Raw genomic sequence first — 22,884 nt, forward strand, 5'->3', positions numbered from 1 at the left:
TATACCAAAAAATACATTCATTACCAGACTAGTTTAATATATCTTAAATTGCTGATTCAGGTTTATAATAACATTCACTTTGTCATAATCTCTATTTAACCTTACTGTCTATAAAGGCATCACATAAAACCAACCTATAGTCTAAATAACATTTGAGATCATTTCATCGTTTCAAGTCAATTACATCAACGTGGGCTTCTATGTATGTCCTGCAGGACCACATGTGCTAGATAGTGATCGGTGAGACAGCGTCATATAATTCATTTGAAGATGATTGCTAGATCAGTGGGTTTCAACCTTTCTTTGGACATTTCGCAAACGTTACTATAGACCACTGCGTCTCTGATTTCGGTTGATGTCTGAGGTATAAAATCGCTGTCTGAGATAAACATAGCTCGAGTTTATGCATGCCCGTACCTACTCTAGCTTACAGTCATTATTGTAACATTTAATATTAAACTACGTATGAACACATCGTAATCTGTTGTACAGTTTGCAGAATCTTTCTAAAAACCAGGAAGCCGCTGACAAAGATATTTCAATCGCAACCACAGTCGTAATTGTTATCATAGAATTAACTAATATCGTAACAACAGTCGTAGAGCCTAACTATTATCGTAGCATATCCGATCTGTAATATTCAGCTCGCAGCATCACGCCCTACGTTCTGCGCTATGCTAATGTACAGGAAGAGGGCACTCTTGCGTCGGTCACCGTCGACTGCAGAGAATTTTCTTCGGCCGTTCTTATACGTTGAAAGTGTAGCCGGGCGGGCCGATATCCCGTGTGCTTGGTAAAATCCGATCCATTATATTCACTTTACTCGCAGCATCACGCTATGTGTTCCCCGATATACCTATATTAATGTACAGGAAGATGGTGCTCGTGCGTCGGTCGCCGTTGACTGCCAAGAGAAATTTCTTCTCCCGTTCTTATACGTACAAAGCGGAGCCGGGCGGGCTGACAGCACGTGTGCTTAGTAAAATCCGATCTGTAATATTCACTTTGCTCGCAGCATCACGCCCTGGGTTCCCCGCTATGCTAATGTACATGAGAAAGGTGCTCCGACGTCGGTCGCCGTTGACAGCCAAGAGAAGTTTCTTCGGCCGTTCTCATACGTTAAAAGTAGAGGCGGGCGAGCCGACAGCACGTGTTTACCTGACTCGCAGCATTACGCCGCATTTACGCGCGCGCACGCACACAAATACACACACACACACACACAATTTTTAACGACACATTTATTACATACGGGTAAGGTACAGCGCTATCTCAGATATGTCATTAGGATACGGATTTAACACATTAGAGCATGTTATACAGCATTGCACCACGCACTACGACTTTTATAATTGATTACATACTTAATTACAGTGATTTCATAGCTACGTTAAAGCAATAAACGTTTCACTTGAACAGACTTGTACATGCCGGCCGGAGCATATACCAATTCAAATAGAGCTATACAAATGTACTAGTGAGCATAGCTACCCATGCCCATGAAACGACAAAAATAATATTAATCATGATTATATACAGTATCTCTACGACGAACATTAGAAATATATGAGCACAAACCAGAAACACGGCACACCGTAGTAGCATTAGTACATACTGTTTAGCGATTATTTACAAACTTAATATCTGGGTAATTGCGTCAGGAGGCTGTGATTTTGCTTAGTCGTATATCCCAAATTATTAACCAAAGAAAATAAAATGTTAAGCCCTGCTGAAAGACAGCGCTAATTTAATGGCTACAGCTAATATGATCCCCAATCTTTATTCCCTTAGATTTCCGCTATGTGAATTGTAGGCGAAAGCTAATTAAAACTGTCACTGTCGCTGATGAACGAACGGACGGACGGATAGATGGACGGATGCTAGTGCTATTCAACAAGCAATGCAGTTATGCAAAGCAATGCAAGTTAGTAATGCCGTAATTATGACAAATGAACTAATCAATAAATACATTAATGACTGTACAAACAAATGAAACATGTCATATAGGCCAATCAGGCACCAGTACATTATATTAACGGGCGAGTAATATGCTTCAAAGGTCTTTTGATTTGCAGCATTACATCACAAATTACAATAAACAAAGAGGGGTCTACTTATCAACATAAGCACACAACGAATACATTATTAGCCCGCATCTTGTTGCACGTCCCGAACTAGTAAGTGAGTGTATAGATAAACAAATAAATAGATAAATAAATAAATAAATAAAAAACAAATAAATATAAAGAGTATATATTATAATAATAAATAAATAAAATTGAACTGTTCAGCAACTTGTCTCGTTAATGTGCACAGTCTCCGATGAATCGCTCTCGGGCAGGTAACCAAGGTTATCAAGCCCGCCGCTACAACTACTGCATTTCGACAGTCGGTCAGGACTCATATGACCACCCTGATGGCCGTCTGCCGGATGCAGCGCTATGTTAGACTCATCCTCAAAGTCAAAAGAGGCAGACATGAGGCTGGAACTGGTGGAAACAGCCCGATCCTGCATGGACAAGGACCGAGACAGGACGGATGCCTCTCTATCGAGTGACATCAGCGACTTCGGGGTTAGAATCAGCTCGCTGTGACACGGTAACGGCAGCTCGTATGTCGGCTGTCGTTGGACTGGCCGCGGAGTAGCTGATACGGCTTCGCCCTGTGCAGATGGCGACACCTTTCTAACCTGACGAGAAGCAGGTGATGACACTTCCCCACCATTTTGGCTAGTAGGGTGAGAGACTCGTTGACCCTGTTGAACAGCAGAGACAGACGCATCCCCACCACTTTGGCTATTAGGGGGAGAGAATTTTCGAGCCTGTTGAGAAGTAGGGACGGACACATCTCCAGCCTTTTGGCTAGCAGAGGGAGAGGATTTTCTAGCCGGTTTAGAAGTAAGGACGGACACATCCCCACGACCATGATTAGGAGGAGGTGACACTATTCTACCTTGTTGAGAAGTAGGGTTTGAAAAATTCTCGCCTTTACCAGCTTCGTTTTTGTTTTCACTGGCTACCTTCTGATAAGGAGAGGCAGTGTTTTCGGTGACAATGGGCTCTTCAAGCGACGACTTTGCTTGGAAGAGTGATGCTCTCTTCTGCCACATCTGCTGCTGCAAGGCGGACATGGTAGCACTTGAAGGCTGGCTCTCCTCGGTTGCTCCTAGTTCACTCGAGCTGTCCACAGATGCATCCCAATCATCCTTACCCTGCTCTCTCTTTGTTAGTGGTGCTACCCTTGTTTTGATCCCCAGTCGCTCCTTGCCACTCCTCCTATCTTTTCTGGTTCCCTTCTCATGCAATTCATCAACTGATATGCCAGATTCTTGACTTCCTGGTCCATTTGGATCTAAATATTAATAAATGTACATATTAAAGATGCATAATGTCAAGAGCGTATAAAGAAGGAGAGCGTACAACTGTGAAATGCTGAAATCAGTATTATTGATCAGCTGTCCTACCTTGTTAATATAAAACAAACCGCATGTCCCTACGATGCCCCTACGCTGAGATAATGAGCGGTGAAAATCTGGTATTTTCGCCGAAAACCGACTCGAGATCACTGTTTACTGTGACTGTCTCTCGCTTTGAGATAACTTCGGAAAACCTCGCGTGTTTCCCTCTAGTTTCCGTCAATGATTGACAAATGGAATGAATGACGTCTGTTATTGATTGCCATAGTGATGACCCCCACCTGTGCCCACCTCACGCTGGATGTATAGTAAACTCTGTAGTACTGACGTGAGTCAGCACTACCATGGCGCTACACAGCGGCGACCGGATCAATACACTAGCCACAAAGCGAGAGACAGTCACAGTAAACAGTGATCTTGAGTCGATTTTCACCGCTCATTATAATATCTCAGCGTAGGGGCATCGTAGGGACATGCGGTTTGTTTTATATTAACAAGGTAGGACAGCTGATCAATAATATTGCAAAGATTCGTCAAAATAAAACAGGAAAAGTTTCTTAATTCGACAAATACTGCAACATGGTTTCAGCATTTCACCGTTGTACGCTCTCCTTCTTTATACGCTCTTGATAATGTACAGCCATGTATACTTTTATGCTGTGATCCAATATCATTTGTTGTATGTACTCTGAAGAATCAATGCTATAAATTACCATTGCAGTGACATAACAATTATTATTATGGAGCTTTTGATAATTATAACTTGTTATTATTGTTATTTTAAAACTACACGTGTTACTGTGTTAATTTTAATTGGCCTCAATAGCAGTTTACATTGTTATTGATTATTTATCAACAACTCGGTACCCACATGTAACTTAGCATCTGCTGGGGGCAGCTTACCATTCTCGGGAACAGGAGTGTTTTTTATTTTTACGTCCATGTAGCCGCCAGCATTCTGTTCTGCTTCGTCAAGGAACGAGTTAGGAGAGGTTGTGTTCTCAATCGCAGAATCTGCATGCTGCTCTTCACACGCACCTGTCTTATCATCTACTGTGAATCGACAAACATTATTATTATTATATTAGTTATACTTACTCTGGCAAAAATTTGATAGACATTGATGTAGAAGGAAACATATGGAGGAAAAACTGCAAGGTATATTTAGTATCATAGATGTCACTAACCTCTTTTTTAATATTTAATTTCTACTTGTAAATGGATATAAACAATGAATCGGATAAGGATGTTAAACAACTGCACAACAAAGAGCTCATGAGAAATCTGATGTGTAAATAGTCATGCCTGTAGCTGGCACAGGACATGATACATCCAGTATAGTCATTTGTTCTTTGAGCAGATGCAGATACTGTTTCAACATACAGTCACCGACTCGATCACAGTTCAAATAACAATATAAATATGGTCGCAAATCTAAGGATTCTCACCATTCTCGTTGATGGATCTCATTTTGGACAGGCGGCTCCTTCTCTCTGCTGTCTCTTGGTTCAACGACTGCCTAATAGAGATCTGCGTGCTCTGTTTTGATCCTAAAACATTATGATTCGTACTTCCTGACTTAACTTTTTTGAACAAGTATCAATCAATAAACCTGCAAGTAACGGTGCCTAAGAAAAACGCTAACAAGGACAAGCAATAAAAGCCAATGTCTATTTGATATCAACTGCCAACTCTGCATGACAAAATATTCATTTTCAATTTCATGAAAAACTACCTATTTTACGAAGTTGTGTGAAATTGAGCAATCTACTACCAAATGTGTAAATTATTCAATAAATAAACAGACATAGATAGATAGATAGATACACAGACAGACACACAGACAGACAAACAGATGGACAAACAGACACACAGACAGACAGACAGACAAACAGACAGATAGATAGATCAATCGATCGATAGGTAGATAGATAGATAGATAGATTCAGAGATGGATGGATAGATGGATAGACGGATGGATCGATCGATCGATGAATGGATGGATGGATGGATGGATCTATGGGTGATGGATGGATAGATAAATCACAGTTCACTATATTTACCTTGTTGAGTAGTTTCTACGACAAGCAGCTCATCTGTGCCACCGGTGTTGCTACCATCTGGGCTGGGATGCTGCTCAACAGATGATTGCCGATCCATGGAAAGCTGCGGTGGCAGTGTAGATGACGTCCTGCTTTTCCTACCGGTGAGTATCTGCGTGACCTCTCTAAAGTGAATCTCAGGATTCTTGTCCATTGCCTACAAATCATATGAATCATTTACACGGTGCCAGTATTTGACGTGTGTAGTGTATACATGGGCACAATATGTACATTGTAAATCACATACTCTGCCTTTTTTGCTCCTAAGGCTCCTAAATATTCTCCCTTTCCTTTGCCTTTTGTCAATCATACACATTCTCCCTTTCATTTACTCTTTTCCCTTCTTTCTATCATCTACCTTTACCCTCTCATATGTACCTTCCACTGTCCTACACGCCGTTATAGTAGTTATAGGCTTTATTATCTTGGTTGTCTCCGTGTATATAGCATATGGTATTATGGTTGTACTAGGGGTGCACACGGGGGTAGGTAAACACAGTATTAGTGTTTCTATACTATGTATACTATGTATACTATGTATAGTATGTATACTATGTATACTATCGCTCTTGATACTATGTATGTTATGTATACTATGTATACTATGTATGTTATGTATACTATGTATACTATGTATAGTATGTATACTATGTATACTATCGCTCTTGATACTATGTATGTTATGTATACTATGTATACTATGTATACTATGTATGTTATGTATACTATGTATACTATGTATACTATGTATACTATGTATACTATGTTACAATGTGTACTATGTATACTATGTATGTTATGTATACTATGTATACTATGTATACTATGTATGTTATGTATACTATGTATACTATGTATGTCTCTAAACACATATGAAGAGCTTATTTGCAAAACTGCTTACGTCCACTTTCGAGAATTGAGAGAAACGACAAAAACAATAATTTGACAAATGTGGTTTATCAATTTAAATCAATTTTAACATTGTTGAGTAATTATGAGGCATAAGTCAGAAATAACAGGTTCTCGGAAATCATTTGCTGTTGAATTATTTATTAGAATTAATTAACATAACTGGAATACATGGATGTGAGCAGCTTTGAAACCAAAGTCCAATAACAAACACTAAGGTTGTTCTAGGGGTGCACATGAGGGTAGGCAAATACATTAAAGGGACTATAATTTTTTTTACTATTTACGGTGACGTAATCACTTTAAGTCTGTTACTCTAAGTATCTGTTATTGAAACTAAAGTCCAATAACAAACACAAAATAATTAATTGACTTATTCCATAAGAATATTTTAGTTAAATCAATTGACCAGCTTGACTGTAAATTTAATAATACAATACATTTCTCATTACTGAGATGTTATTGGGTTGGGTGGGTGTGGGGAAATGTAAAGCCTAGTCTACACTAGCAAACTTTAGTTTGCAAACTCGAGCAAACTCCGAGTTTGGCAAGAAAAGTTTTCCAACGATTTTCAGTGTAGACCAGTTGACAAGGTTCGGCAAACTAGTTTGCAGAAGTTAGGCCGTACACCTTCTTGATAAACTAGTTTGCTGAGGTTTGGAACAACTCAGCCAATCAAATGACAGTTTGTAGTCATGTGATCCTGCAGATAGACAAAATAGCAGCCTCCAGTAAAGTAAAGAAATCAGACAAGGACTGGAGTTTCCAAGAATTTGTTGATTTAATTCAAGAGTATGAAAAGTAGCCATTCACACATACTCTAGCTCTTCCTGTGATTCTCCATTGTTTTGTACTTATTGGAGGGAAATCGCCTCTTTTTCCCTCCAATTTATGTAAACTTTCAGAAACTTCACAAAATAAAAGTTTTGCAAAGTTTGTTCAAGTTTTATAGTGTGGACAGGCACCACAAACTTCTCCAAACTTTGGCAAACTCTGAGTTTGCTAAAGTTTGCAAACAAAAGTTTGGTGAAGTTTGCTAGTGTAGACTAGGCTTAAGCACTCATGTCTGAAAAGTATACGCACACAGCCTGTGATTATTGTAGAGCATTGGTCCTGAGAACAATATATATACATTGTTCGCAGCAACATATACAATGTATACGTCATGTATACATTGTTCTCAGCAACATATACAATGTATACGTCATGTATACATTGTTCTCAGCATAGGTCAAAATGTTAGAGGGTGTTGTTGATGGATATAAGATATTTTGCAACTGGAGGTGATTTAATTGTATGTAAGCAGTTTTGCAAGAAAAAAGTAGCCTACACGGTACATATGTTCACAATCATATTATACATTGGTGGTTTAAACTAATTTTTGAAAAAAAAATGGATGTAAGTAGTTTTGCAAACAAGCTCTGCATGGTATTAACTGAATGAAATCTACAAATGCCGCATAAAAATAAGCATGGCCAAGTAAGCATTCAATGGGAACCTTCGAGCACATGTTGCCCACGTTCATAACCCTATTCCGAATTCTAATTCATAAACTAAATGTAATCGTCATTTTTCACGACAACTCCCTCTGCCCCTTTCTCTCTCCCTCGCGCTCTCTCTCTTCTTCCTTTATGTTATACTTATTCCTTACTGTTATAGTAACTACATATCCCCGCCTATCTATTTGTAAAAATTTGTGAATGCCTTTCGGTGCCTTCTTCCTGCAGTTTCTCAACCATCCGTTCTGGTATTCAACTCTCTGGTGATTGTATAATGATAATAAACATAACCATGCATGCATATATAAACTCATCAAACATTTGAGAGCTGACGCTGTGAGTTTAGTACTTGCATGTCTGTATGCGAGTTAGCACACGGTGAATGCAATTACCACGTACACTTGCTAACAGCTTAATATCATGGGATAATAATGACATTATTAATAATGTTAATTGTTAATTAATTGTCATTGCTAATTAATTATAACATTGTTAATAATGTCATTATTAACTCCTGTTAATATTACACAGGACCATTTCAAAAATTGTAATCAGATGTTGATTGTCCTTTGTGGCCTCCTAAATTTGTTGTTTACTCCTAATTTGAACCATGGCTAGAGTACAGCAGTAAGTATAGCGACTAGCTATGTTCATTACCTCTGCCAGGGGCTTGGCGGAGGTTATGTTTTCACCGGCGTGTGTTTGAGTGTTGGTTTGTGGGTTTGTGTACGCTCGCTGATTGGCTGATTGGCTCGCCACCGCCGCCGCCGCCGCGCCGGAACCGCCTGTATCATACAGGTTAAGCCTAACAGAAAAAGTTATGGACGGATTGTCATAAAATTTTCAGGATACGTCAGAAATGGGCTAACTTAAAATTGATTACATTTTGGTGGTGATCCGGATCCAATTAATTATTAAATTAAATTAATTAATTAATTTGTTCACTTAATTAATTAATTAATTAATAAAAAAATTCACATTGAGAGAATTCAGCTGCCTTGGCGGAGGTCTGTGCTCTCCGAGTGCTCTAGTAATATACATGGAACACTCCGACTCACTCACTCACGATTGCGTCGAATAATAATGTATACTGAGTACACTATACCAGCCAGCACATGTATACTGAGCCAGCTATGAGAAGAGAAGCTATAGGTGGTCACGTGAGCGGATATACGTGCAGTGCACACGTGCTGGAGTTTTTTGGTTTTGATTAGGTTTGAGTTGTTAGCATGTTTAGACGTGTCTTGATTGGAATAAAGAGAAAATTATTAAAAAAAATATTCAGTAGTTTGTTTACGGAAGTATCAGGAACACACGCTGTGAGAGAATATATCAGGACATTGTTGTCTCATACGGTAGTTCCATTGATGGTCTGTTGTATAATCGCATTTGCATTTCATTTATGTGTTTAGGTCTGTTGTATAATCGCATTTGCATTTCATTTATGTGTTTAGGTCTGTTGTATAATCGCATTTGCATTTCATTTATGTATTTATTACGCAGGTGATTAACACTTTCCTTATACGTTCGCCCGTAATCTTGTTACGCACTTCGCCAACCACACAATTATATGGTAGCAACGGTGGGATGCGAAGTTGCGAACACACGTCTCTGAAGGGACTGGTGAACTCAGTGAGCTCAGAGCATCAAAACAGCACCCCGCAGGCATAGAAACAAATATTATGTAATAAACCCTAACAGTAATACTGAACGTTTGGAATCAATGAAATTCATCAGGAGTAAGTAATATAAAATTGAGATTATATAATATAGTTTTATTAGTGACCCCGCGATAGCTCTAGATATAATTGTGCATTATTTTGGGCAATGTTCAAAGAGCTTTATGGTGCCTTTAAATGCAAGCAATGTGTATAATTGTGGCATCTTTTCGGGTAATTTAGGAGTTTTTGGCACTTTCAGCAAACCTGGCAACAGGATCGAATCACATGTTCATCAGGGACAGATCTAGCCTTCAGGAGATGGGGGTTGATATTTGAGTGGAGGCATGCCTGTGCACGCGGTGCTAGCTAGGGTGGTGCGTGGGCATGCCCCCTCCCACCTGGAAAATTCAGGCAGCTGTGTGGTCACCGGAGAAATCCCCAGTTTCTACCAGCCTGCAGACTGACTTTTTTATTATAGGCCCCATTTTACTAGTATCATAACATTAGTCAGTGGCTGAACGGGGGGTTGCAACCCCCACAACCCCCCTCTAGATCCGCCACTGTTCGTGCAACCCATGGCTTAACAGTCTATATATAAAGGCTAGCACCTCACCTGGATCACTGCTGACACCATCCGGGGTGTATTGTGTGTACCAGGCTTCACTTCTACCTCCTCTTCCAGTGATGGCTTGCGCTCCCGCTTCGCATTCTGTGCCATGATTTTTCTGTGGATGGAAAAAGTAGACCAACAATATTTAGCGACCAATAGCCACTAATAGATATTTTAGCTGCTTAAGGTTTCATAGTGTGCAATGGGAGAACAAGGGGGAACAAGATCGTTTAGGCAGCTAATGCAAGGAAAGTAAAAATAATAGCAATTAAGCTCTTACTTTGCCCTGCGTTTCAAAGCATCTTGTGCATCAGGATAGTCCTTGATCGCCTCCTGAAGGTCGTTCTTGCTAAGTATGAACAGATTGGAGAAGCCTCGGGATCTAACGTCTGCAGTACGGCGGTTACCGCCAGCCAGCGACAGCAAACTGAAATCCAACTTATCAGTAAGTCAATGTGCACAATACCCAGAAGCTATCATTGTAACAAGTATCATATTACAGGGAGGAAATGCTGCACCTACGTATTTGTACACTTGGTATTCATACACTACAACGTTTTACCAATTCTTAACAGGTTATTTTGAATTTTATCTGTATGCATTTGAAATATATTTGCACTATAATTCTGCTTCACCAGTCATCATGAATATTTAAATTACTATTGTATTTAGCAGGTACGTGTGAAAATCAAATTGTTTTCTGATTAATTTAGATAGAAGATTTATCATATAATAGAAGCACTGTTGAATTAACCAATGGGTGCCAGAGAATAAAGTATAGGTGTATACCTTCATTTACCAATATAGACAGCTGGCCATGTACAGCGCTTGTATTTAAATGCAGCAGTACGATTTCATACACCTGTCACACTGACCACAGAAAAATTGGTCTCGAGAAGCGAGCATGCAGGGCTCTCTTGGCACTCACCTTATCTCTCCAAACACACTCCCCGAGTGCAAGGTTGCCAGCACTATATCATTTTTCTCTCCTCCCATCACCTGTACTTGGCCATTGTTCACAATGTACATCTCGTGCCCAACGTCACCCTAGAAACCACAGAAATGACCATGCGGATTTCAGAGCTCGCCGGGCCTTTACTGCATGCCGGGTCTAACATGGCTTCAAAGCGGAAGCTAATTTGCAGCATACCATAGATTCGCAGACATGCCCTAATCGCATTATTATGCCAATTTTAAGCAGTGTTAACCTCTGATAATCCCAACACAGACATACTGTGTTTTCACAGCTTGATGTCTAGATCTCTGAATCGATGTTAATCTCTGATATCTCAGATATCAGTATCTCTGTGTATTTGGGTTGCTTATGACATGTGTAAACGATTCCACTTGATACAACCCCCTATCCGGCCCTCCCTTATCTTTTCACATATCCATCCTTCTTGCCTTCTAAAGTTTCTGAGGAGAACCCTGGACATGGTTCGTACAGGAGGACTGAAATTTTTTCCAAGGACTTTTCAAGGACTTTTCAAGGACATTTTATTGGAAATTCAAGGACATTTTAACAGACATTTTATCGGAATTCATACACAGAACAAAACATACCTGGATTAATTTAATAACCCCATAACTGCATGTCACCTCTAAAACTTACCTGGATCACATTAATAAACCCTTCTAAACACTGTCACTTCTACAACATACCTTGATTTCCTGACTGATTTTACTGACTTACTGTGATTTATTATCATCATTTAACTGTCTATCGTGTCTATAGCTTTTTAAGCTCATCTAACGCAATTTTTATTGAGGTTTGCACATTATTGATGGTACAAAATTTCTTTTTATTACAGGCAAGGATTCTTTCTAAAAATTCAAGGACATTTTCATGAAATTCAAGCACTTTTCAAGCACAAAATCAACATTTACTAAATTCAAGTACTTTTCAAGGACTCCCCTCAAATTCAAGGACTTTTCAAGGACTGTGAGAACCATCCTGACGTGATGCGGCCATGATGCCGAGGCTCGCCGAGGATTGACACTTTGTGTCTTCCAATCACAGCCTACGCCGCACCGCTCTTTGATCTTTTTATAGGTGGGGACCCATAACAGCATGGAATCGCCGATCTCAGGAACTAGGGCATTCTTCTAGGCTAGAACGGTTTCCTACGATAGAGTTTGGCACAAATACGAAAATAACACGCTGTTTAGCGCACTGCGCTAGTTCTTTCTGTTGAATTTTCGCATCTCCATAAACAGAGTAAGCCCCGCCTTCTTCGTTGATGGACATGAATGGGGCATGACCGATTTTACCGGTTCCAGTACCTACCATTTTTTGCCGGCCTATTTACTTTTCGTAAATAATGAAATGCCCGGCCGATGCATTTCGCATCGAAGAGAAAAATTTCCCGCATTTTCACTCGCTGTCGAAAGTGAACGAGTGCGTCATTCATTGAACATTTTTCATCAAAATACAGCCAATGTTTACATGCCACAGCACCATCTCTTGGATGTTTTATAAGTAATTAATATGGGGATTTTCAATAAAATAATGCGTTTTTAATGTATTTACCACGATTTACGTATAGAAACTATATGTTATTTTTACTGATTTCTCCGTATCTTACCTTGGAATTTTCATCGCCTTTCAATGCTTTTCCGTAGATTTTTCAGCATTTTCTGCGTGATTATTATTTTGCGCAGACACTCATATTGGAAATCCTCCAACATTTTTACTTCTTCCTTAGTTAAGTTAGTCCATGTTTCACTGTTATTTAGGAAGGAAGGTCAAACTGTGCATTCGTATAATTTCACTCTTGCTTCTATAGTACGATTTCCATAATTTTCCTCTTCTGCCCATGATAATAATATTATTTCGCTCATCATGAAACGGCTCATTATCAACATTTTTCAGTTCGGACTCTTATCATATCGTTATAACCCCCTATATCATTAATTAAATCCCCTAGGTATGAATATTTGGTGCATTTTTTGATTACTTGGTTGCCTATTGGCTTGGTTGCCTATTGCCTTGGTTGCCTTGGTCTCCTTCTCTATCCTTTCTTTGTTTGTGAATTTTATAACCATTGTATTTGTTTTGTTCATATTAAATTCTAATCTTTTTGATTCAGCTAATCTGGAGCATGACTGAGCGATTTTTGTTACTGTTTTATAATCTCCAATTCTTAGAATATCATCCATATATAATCATTGTCATCTTCTAAAACTACAGACCATCCTCTGACCGCTGTGGAGACGTGCGCCGGGCCACGAATTTGGCGCACGTCTCCACTGCGGACAGCGCTTCATACTTGAACATCCCCGTGGTTGCGTGCGCATATCCCGCGGAACTGCGCGTCTCATCCGCGCGGAGCGCTTAGGATTCACAGCAAAGCTGTGCCACGCAATCTTGTATCATGTCTCTCTGGTTTTATGTAGCCCCGTATCTATAGCAACCACTCCACCTAATACGTCTTGATGTGCAGGCATATTTTGAATGAGAGGAGACTCGCGGGGCATCATTTTCTAGACGTTTCCAATGATGTGTGTGAGATTGAAGTGTATTTATACCTTTCTACAGACACTGTCTCCAGGCAAGAAGAGTACAGGTTTCAGCTTCAGCACCAATGCACGCAGCAGTCCTTTCTCGCAGTCCTTTATGAGATGGGAAGATTAAGTGAGTGAGTGAGTGAGTGAGTGAGTGAGTGAGTGAGTGAGTGAGTGAGTGGTGACGCAAGTGGGTGAGTGGTGAGTGAGTGAGTGAGTGAGTGAGTGAGTGGAGTGAGTGAGTGAGTGAGTGGGCGGGTGGGTGAGTGAGTGAGTGAGTGTGTGAGGAGTGAGTGAGTGGGTGAGTGAGTGAGTGTGTGAGGGAGTAGACGGGTGGGTGAGTGAGTGAGCGTGTGAGTTAGTGAGTGAGTGAGTGAGTGAGTGCGTGAGTGAGTGAGTGAGTGAGTGAGTGAGTGAGTGAGGGAGGGAGGAGGGAGGGAGGGTGTTCGAGTGGGTGAGCGCGTGAGTGAGTGAGTGAGTGTGAGTGAGTGAGTGAGTGAGTGAGTGAGTGAGTGAGTGAGGGAGGGAGGGAGGGAGGGAGTGGGCGGGTGGGCGAGCGTGTGAGTGAGTGAGTGGGTGAGTGAGTGAGTGAGAGTGAATGAGTAGTGAGCGACTGAGCGAGCAGGTTAAACTGTCATAGCAACACTCAATTTTTAATCTTGACACCAAAATACTTCAAAACTTCAAAACACAAAATGTAAAATCAACTTTGAAGTAATCAGTATTGTACAGTATGTATATACACAGACTGACACTTTAAATAGTAGTTAGTTCTTATATATATATATATATATATAGAGAGAGAGAGAGAGAGAGAGAGATAGAAGAAACATATAGATATAGATATAGATATACAGATATTATCACCTCACTTGAATACAATATGACACTTTTACCTGAAACAGTTGTACTTTTATGAGAGTCTGGTAATGCACATTGATAGCTAAATCCGTCCTCATCTTCAAGGGTAAAATATCCAGTGCTGCATTTTCATCTGAAATGTGGTTAAAATAAATAAATTAAAATGAATTAGTCCTTAATATCGGTAAGAAACTAGTTTGCGCCTAATTTTATAGGAAGTTAAGAACACTATCTTCAATGATCTGCTATAGGACCTATACATAGGGGGAACTGATAATGGATACACAGTATCAAGAGCTAATAATACCTAGAGTGTACAACGGAAAAACGGGAAAATAGTGCTATCTCACGACAACATTATTCTACTTTGCCTGCGAGTCTAGAATAATTTTATGGTATTCCATTAAGCAGAATTCTTTGCTCTCTAAAACAAGACCAACCGCTTGTCAATACGATACTCCTAGGCTGAGATATTGGCTCCTAAAGCCCGGCGCACACGTGGCGATTTTTGTTGACAGAACCGGCGATTCTGTCGCCAGCAACAAAATCGCCGAGAAATCGCCACGTGTGCGCTGCCCGGCGTCACCGATTTTGACGCCAGAAACTCGTCGCTGGAATATCAAACATGTTTGATATTTGTTGCCCAGTCGCTGAACAATCGCTACGTGTGCGCCGCACTAGCGATGGATCCCGGCAACAGTTTTTGGATTAACCAATCAAATGCATGATTTGAAGCACGTGATCAAATATTGGCAGCGCCCGTGGTGTGGTTTGAACAGGTCACGTACAGTTCATACAGTGGTATGTCGCTGATAGACGGTTGAATTGTCGCCGGGTGGCGCACACGTGGCGATTTTTATCGACAGTACCGGCGATAAAAATCGACGGTACTGTCGATAAAAATCGCCACGTGTGCGCCGGGCTTAAACCTCCCCTCCCACATGCCTCACACCGCCTCGCATCCCGGTTATTCAGCCACCTCCACGCCCCTAAGCATTTTGGCTATCGGATTCCGTCACCACTTAGAGCGCTGATAATTGATGTCACATGCCCAAATTTGGTACTCTTACTACACCATAATTATAGTAACTGAGCTGCGTTGTAAAGACGTTAAAAAAGTTAATTTAGAAAACATTGTCGGCTCCATCATGATGGGCATTAGCCGTGCTAGGAAAGATAATGGGAGATAAGGGCATAGGCGATGCCCCCGAAAGTCACCTATGATAACCGAAACGCCGTTCATTCATAAAGTTATCGCGGAAAAACCGAACTTTCACAAAGCAATGCTTAGGGGCGTGGAGTTGGCTGAATAACCGGGATGCGAGGTGGCGTGAGGAATGTGGGAGGGGAGGTTTAGGAGCCAATATCTCAGCCTCGGAGTATCGTATTGACAAGCGGTTGGTCTTGTTTTAGAGAGCAAAGAATTCTGCTTAATGCAATACCATAAAATTATTCTAGACTCGCAGGCAAAGTAGAATAATGCTGTCGTAAAATAGCACTATTTTCCCGTTTTTCCGTTGTACACTCTAGGTATAATTAGCTCTTGACAGTATGGATAATACATAGTGGAAACTGGTCAATGCTCAGTCTTCTATATTTTTTTACACATACTTAGTGTCTTCTGCTGCTCCCAATTATAATTGAACCACAGCTTGACCCTGTCTTGCAACTCATTGGGCACCTTTAGGTTCTGCATGTAGTTTGTTGTGATATCCATTGTCTTCCTGTATTCCGTTTTCATCATCCTTGAAGCTTGGAATATATCTCGCACCTGTAGTGTAAATAGTTTTGATTTGTTTTGTTTTTGTCCATTGATGTATCCACTCAGTAAAATATACACCCTCTTCAAATAACCATCGCCTAATCTGAGGGCAAAAAATCAATTAAGTGTGGCAGTAGCTCTGGTCATAGCCTATATATGCTCGGGAGGTCTGTAGAGATTCAATGGCCTGTGAAATCAACCACATGCTTATCTGGTGAGTGAGCTGTTTGCCTTTGCTGTAAAATAACATATGATTTACTTGCAAATACAAATAAATAATATGTAAGTAAATAAATAAAATAATGAAGCAAGTAAATGATATGTTATTTTAACATATAAAAAACACATACAGAATAACGGGTGTAGAATATAACTACACGTGTACACTCGCACAGTAGCTATAGTGTCACTGTCGAGTGACTTGCCTTTATCTCGCGTTTATTCTATTCACACCGTTACTCTAACGTGTTGCATTTATTATAAGCTGTGACTTCATCACCCCCGTAAAGTGGGGCATGGCACCGATATCCTTGCGTTGTTGTCTAATCACTATTGCCGCACCGGAGCCTGGAAACAATGCTGGGGAAGTGTGCAGAGTCAGTAGTGTGACTAGTTGCTGGCTATAGCAGAGTTCTAGGCATCACTAATTGCCAGGACTGAATAACGTTCTAGCAAATTCGGACGTACCAGGTAGGTGCCCCCGAATGCCACGCGCAGTCAGAACACACTAAAACGCTACGATTGGTGCTCACTATGCGAACGAGTGAAAATGCAATTTTTAGCAACGTTATTAGCAAGTGGTAGCAATTTTGGATCCAAAGAAATGCAAGACGTGCAAAAACCATTCGATCCAGATTAGGTCAGTTCCAAACAAAGAGGTACATACGAACCTCTAGTTTAAAAAATGCTTACCTGACCAATGAGCAAAGCAAACACGAAAACACCCATCAGCCAAGCAAGTGTCATATACATGAACTCGTTGATATTCTGAGGAGTTGGATTGTTGCCAATAGAGGTTGCCGTCTTTGTAGCAAAGTAGAAGCAGCGAATATATCTGAAAAGTCAACGCAGTTAATTATAGCAATTAAGTTGGCTATACAATCACATAATACCTAACTTATGGAAGCAAGTAACTATGTAATGTAAATTTACTCACGCATTGCCCTGGTCATTGTAGACCCACTCGTTATATATACCCTTGCTTTTCTCAAACTCAGAGAAAGCATAGAAGGCGCAGCTCTGGATGTGGATCATAAACAGCATGTATGTGCAGGTCTTAAACACACGCACAAAATGCGGTGCCTTGGCGATAGCGTCCAGTCGCGTGTAACACTCCCAGAACGTTTGCACCTACCACAGCAGAAAAATACGTTACTTGCAGCGGCTATATAACTCTTAACGCTACATCAAAGAGGCTGATAGTGGGTATTCTATCTAGTAATACGGGTCACGCACGTACATGGACGTTGTGTGCCCCATGTTTGCCTACGTCACACTCTATTAATCCTGTTAATCTGTGTTAATGTAATCGGACATGCCCCAACGCAACCTATTACATTTGTAATTCTCAGTTGAATATTAAGCTTACTTAGCATCTAAGGAATTCCTTTGTAGATTTAATTATTGTAGCCAACAAAGATGTTGTTATTAGTATATGGCTATGATGCTTACCTTAAGCAATCGAGGGAACCTCAACATGGGCTTGACTCCAGTGACAAAGTAAAAGATATCCAATGGTACCAGACTCGCAACATCCAGCTATTATTAAAAAAAACGTGGCATTGCAGTGTCCATCAGAGAGACACAATTATGTATAAAGGTACTACAATTAGAGTATGCTTCACTATACCTATATATTATATTGTCAATTTACTCTATCTATCTCACTTTACTATCTATTGACAAATACGAGCACTTACAAAAATTCGCGTTTACACGGACGGACGTTATTACATTCTGTATTCTAGAACTATATACAATTCCCATATTCATTATTAATGAAAGTGTCAATGACACTGTAGCTCACCACAAAAAAGGACACAAATGAGTGAGTGAGAAGAAGTCAGTTTTAATTGAGCAACCATTGACGTACATTATAGAAACGAAGAGTATATATGGGAGAACTCCTATTATATACTCTTGATAATTATATGTGTAATTTTGTATGTGAAAATAAATGTTTGAAATGTGAAAGTCTGAGATGTGGGCGAGTGATGGCGTTACACCTAAATGATCGCCATTTAACGTTTTTATAATATTCAGATTTAGGCACTGCCTAAAAGCGGAGCTCCCGATGTGTAACGTGTAAGATTGAGAGGATACACTTATTCCACGTAGCTGCTATATACCACGTGACAATGGTTTTTCCCTGCCCATAACACAACTTTTGTCAAAGGTTAATTGGTTGCATGGAAGTGTTTACTTCGTATATCGAGTTTTTCTAGGCGGTAGCACACGGTTGCCATCTATATAATAGATATCTAATAATAATATCTATAATATAATCTAATAATATGTTATAACTTGCCGTATATCGCAATAATAATTTATAAACCAAAATGAATCACAATTTGTGACGGTAGATGGCGCTATACCCGCTTTGATGTTTCTTAGCGATGGCATTCGAAATAAATAGGTTATGCTGCGTTCCGACATGTTTTGTAAAACTTTACTCTAATATAGACGTTTTATCGGCAGGGTGGAGAGGAAATACCAATTTTGCATTAAAGATATTGTCAATGAAATCTTGTAAACGAACCAGACAAGTGTGACACCACAGACTGTTATCTGCATGTCTATATAATATGCTATATAATTGCCAAAACCGACCTAATTTGCATAATTTTTTTTTCAAATATCAAAATCCCTAGCCCTTATTCATTCACATACCAAAAATGAGCAAAATCCGTTGAACCTGAACAGACTAATGGCAATTCCCATTTTTGCCAAAAAAATTGCCGTGGCTCGAAAGTACGTCAACTGGCGTGCTCCAAAATAGGACGTTCAAACCTCTCCCATAGCAGTAACAACTATACCCACTTTCAAACATGTGGGTCAAACGGTTCCTGAGTTATCGTTGACTGTAGCCAAATGTTGACGGAAGGACGGACGGACGGACGGACGGATGTACGATGGACGACGACCCATGGCAATAGCTCAGCTTGACGATGTCAAGGTGAGCTAATAAAAATGTAGATTTTACTGTTTTGAAAAAAAACTGACTCAAACATAATTTGAACAGTCCTGTACCTTGAAGTCAATCTTGCCTAAATAGTTTTTCATCATCATCTTGCGATCATCCTATAACAAAAAACATGATAATAATATATGACAGTTAAATGGAAATGAATGATTAATAGGGAGATCACAAATATTACCTTCTACCTCATATACCCTAGCTGCTTTATTGCTCGAACATATTACACACTTACTATAAATATCCCTTCATCGAGGTACACGATGTGCATCTTGATCAGCAGAATGTCCAGCAGGTAGACCAGGTCTGACAGATAGTCAAACGTCAGCCAGTACTTCAAGTTGCCGGCTGTCTGATGATGACTAAACGCAGCTCGCAGGAATATACTCCAAGCATTGTATGTGTAGCAGCAGGTGACCAGAAACAGCCAGAGAAGATATAATCTGCCTGCATTGATGAGTGCACACAATATAAGTTAGTCATTGAACGAACAATATACGGGTAGTCGCTCTTGAAGTGTAGTTCAATAGGGCCACCACGCTGAAATTAGACAAACATGCACAAATGCACACGCACACACACACACACGCACGCACGCACACACACGCACGCACGCATGCACGCGCGCACGCATGCACGCGCGCACGCACACACCACACCACAAACGCACACGCACACACACACCGACACACGCGCACGCGCACGCACACGCACACACACACACACACGCACATACGCACACACACAAATAACGTATATGTATTGACTTGAATAACTTATTTATATAACCCTGTTTTAAACGCTGCCAAAGTTGAACTTTAGTTTTGAGTAATATCTTTCTGATAAAAGCTGGATACAAGCATAATGAAATCACACACAGCCACGCCAATTAACTGCACAGTTATGCACTGACTCTCGGTGGTTAATGGTTGTACATGATATATACCTTGTGGGTCGATGGCATGCTTGCGGGGAAATTTCATGAACCGAGGCAGTTTAATCTTACGGCCACGGACAGTAATGTAAAGGGGTTCATCCACCACAGATGTACTGTCGCCTTCCAAGAATGAGTCAAGCCTCTGTCTCTGTGGCTCTGCTTCTTTATCAACATCTACATCTGTACCAATATAGAAAATGTAATAAGAAACTATATCTGAATCAAGGAAATAAAATATGATACTAATAACAGCTTGTGTATGAAATCAGAGAACGCCTAGATCATATTTTGTTATCCTATATAATTGGATAGAGGATCGCTCCTCTATTTTTGTGTGCCTAGTATGTCATATCTTATGTAATACCATCCATATATAATAATCATCCTTACACTTGATAACAGAGAGATAATAGTAATGATGAGTGTGTAATTACCTAAACGGAGGTCATGCAATCGCTCGCGCGCGCGCGTGTGTGTGTGTGTGTGTGTGTGTGTGTGTGTGTGTGTGTGTGTAGCCACGCGCCGATTGATAGCGCGTCGAGTCAGCAGCAGCCACCAGTGAGCGGCGGAGTCAGCAGCAGGCGAGTCAGTCAGCAGCCGCCACCAGCGAGCACATACATGTTACATGCTCGCGGAGGTATGCACTCTCCGTGAGTGCCCTCTGTCTAGTTTGAATATATATATATGTGTGTGTGTGTGTGTGTGTGTGTGTGTGTGTGTGTGTGTGTGTGTGTGTGTTGTGTGTGTGTGTGTGTGTGTGTGTGTGTGTATGTGTGTGTGTGCGTGCGTGCGTGTGGTGTGTGTGTGTGTGTGTGTGTTGTGCGCGCGCGCGTGTGCGTGTGCGTGTGCGTGTACGTGTGCGCGCGCGTGTGCGTGACTGACAATTTATTTAAAATTATTGGCATATTATATTGCAATTCTGTGACACATTGTATGCAAAAAAAGACAACATCTTTCAAAAGTAAATCGAAATGTCAGATCGCAAAATGATTCTGGTCAATATCAAGTTGTTATCAACTACGCAGAAGGAGTGAGAACTGACCCTCATCCTCCTCCTCTGACTCGCTTGCGTGGAGGCTGCGCCACTCGTTCCTTGATCCTCCATGCTCTTTCGGAGAAGGCATTTACCAGATTACGTAGTCCTTTTCATAAACAATTCACTTTTCTCGGAGCCGATGCTGCAATTATTAACAATAGAGAAATCATAGCACGTATTCATATTTCTAGTCACATTAAAATTACAGCTTTGCACAGAAACTAATCTCTTAAAGTGTCAATGGCATTGCCAGAATGTAGCTGTGGACAAGGTGGACGAGTTTGGGTTGTTGTCGCTTGTTGAACAGTTGCGCCACTGATGCGCGGCAATAGATGTTGGAGAACCACAGATACTTGGGGATTACGAGCTAACTTGTTCAGCAATGATAAAACCAGCGATCTAATCTGCGACCAACTCCCCAGCAGCACTGATCAAGTGATCGCAGTAAATGACTGTTATCGCGGTCCTACTAAACAGCGAAATGTGCTACTAAACAGCGAAATGTGCTACTACACAGCGAAATGTGGCAGCGAATGTGCGCGGAATGTGGCAAGAATGTGCAGGAGATGTGCGGGAATGTGCAAGAATGTGCGCGAAATGTGCAGGAATGTGCAGGAATGTGCAAGAATGTGGCGCAATGTGCATCAACAACTGCAGCAATGTATCAAAATGTGTAAAAAATGTTATACTAAACAGCGGAATGTGCTACTAAACAGCGAAATGTGATACTAAATAGCGGAATGTGCTACTAAACAGCGAAATGTGCTACTAAACAGCGGAATGTGCGCGGAATGTGTAAGAATGTGGCGCAATGTGCATCAATAACTGCCGCAATGTATCAAAATGTGTAAAAAATGTTATACTAAACAGCGAAATGTGCTACTAAACAGCGGAATGTGCGCGGAATGTGTAAGAATGTGGCGCAATGTGCATCAATAACTGCCGCAATGTATCAAAATGTGTAAAAAATGTTATACTAAACAGCGGAATGTGCGCGGAATGTGTAAGAATGTGTGCGTGTGCACGTATACGTGCGTGCGTGCGTGCGCAAGTACACGTGCGTGCGTGCGTGCGTGTGTGCAGGTACACGTGAGCGCGGCGTGCGAGCGTGCGTATGCACATATACGTGCGTGGTGCGGGTGTGGCACGTACACCTGCGTGCATGCGTGCGTGCGTGGCGTGCGTGCGTGCGTGATGTACACGTGCGCGCGTGCGTACCTGCATATGCACGTACACATGCGTGCATGCGTGCGTGCGTGCGTGTGCACGTAGACGTGCGTGCGTGCGTGCGTGCGTGCGTGTGCACGTACACATGCGTGCGTGCGTGTGCACGTAGACCTGCGTGCGTGTGCACGTAGACGTGCGTGCGTGCGTGCGTGTGCACGTACACGT

The 22,884-nt window shown here is 40.9% G+C and overlaps 1 protein-coding gene across 2 annotated transcripts; it reads right to left on the minus strand.

Moving 5' to 3' along the window:
- Nucleotides 1–1,226: 1,226 nt before the first annotated feature.
- On the minus strand, nt 1,227–21,572 carry LOC106808616 (cGMP-gated cation channel alpha-1-like). 2 transcript variants are annotated; one of them, XM_014811402.1, is made up of 17 exons: nt 21,499–21,572; nt 20,466–20,636; nt 19,755–19,966; nt 19,573–19,623; nt 17,995–18,081; nt 17,480–17,673; nt 17,236–17,377; nt 16,173–16,332; nt 14,597–14,694; nt 13,725–13,808; nt 11,125–11,243; nt 10,477–10,623; nt 10,200–10,311; nt 5,479–5,674; nt 4,864–4,965; nt 4,319–4,468; nt 1,227–3,351 (listed from the first exon to the last, which is right to left on the minus strand). In XM_014811402.1, exons 2-17 carry the CDS (start codon nt 20,500–20,502, stop codon nt 2,288–2,290), a joined length of 2,955 nt encoding a protein of 984 aa, XP_014666888.1. In that variant the 5' UTR covers nt 20,503–20,636; nt 21,499–21,572; the 3' UTR covers nt 1,227–2,287. The 2 variants fall into 2 exon arrangements, with proteins under 2 accessions (XP_014666888.1, XP_014666889.1); XM_014811403.1 differs by lacking the exon at nt 13,725–13,808.
- Nucleotides 21,573–22,884: the final 1,312 nt, after the last annotated feature.

Source organism: Priapulus caudatus, unplaced genomic scaffold (assembly GCF_000485595.1).
Source record: "Priapulus caudatus unplaced genomic scaffold, Priapulus_caudatus-5.0.1 Scaffold290, whole genome shotgun sequence".
In the NCBI taxonomy this organism is placed as follows: domain Eukaryota; kingdom Metazoa; phylum Priapulida; class Priapulimorpha; order Priapulimorphida; family Priapulidae; genus Priapulus; species Priapulus caudatus.

Excerpts from the sequence above, each read along its gene's own strand:
- LOC106808616 (XM_014811402.1), bottom strand. The coding sequence starts at position 20,502 with ATGAAATTTCCCCGCAAGCATGCCATCGACCCACAAG. Across the intron at positions 19,967-20,465 it reads GCATGCCATCGACCCACAAG|GCAGATTATATCTTCTCTGG; the intron begins GTATATATCATG and ends TCATCAATGCAG. Across the intron at positions 19,624-19,754 it reads TCGATGAAGGGATATTTATA|GATGATCGCAAGATGATGAT; the intron begins GTAAGTGTGTAA and ends TTTTTGTTATAG.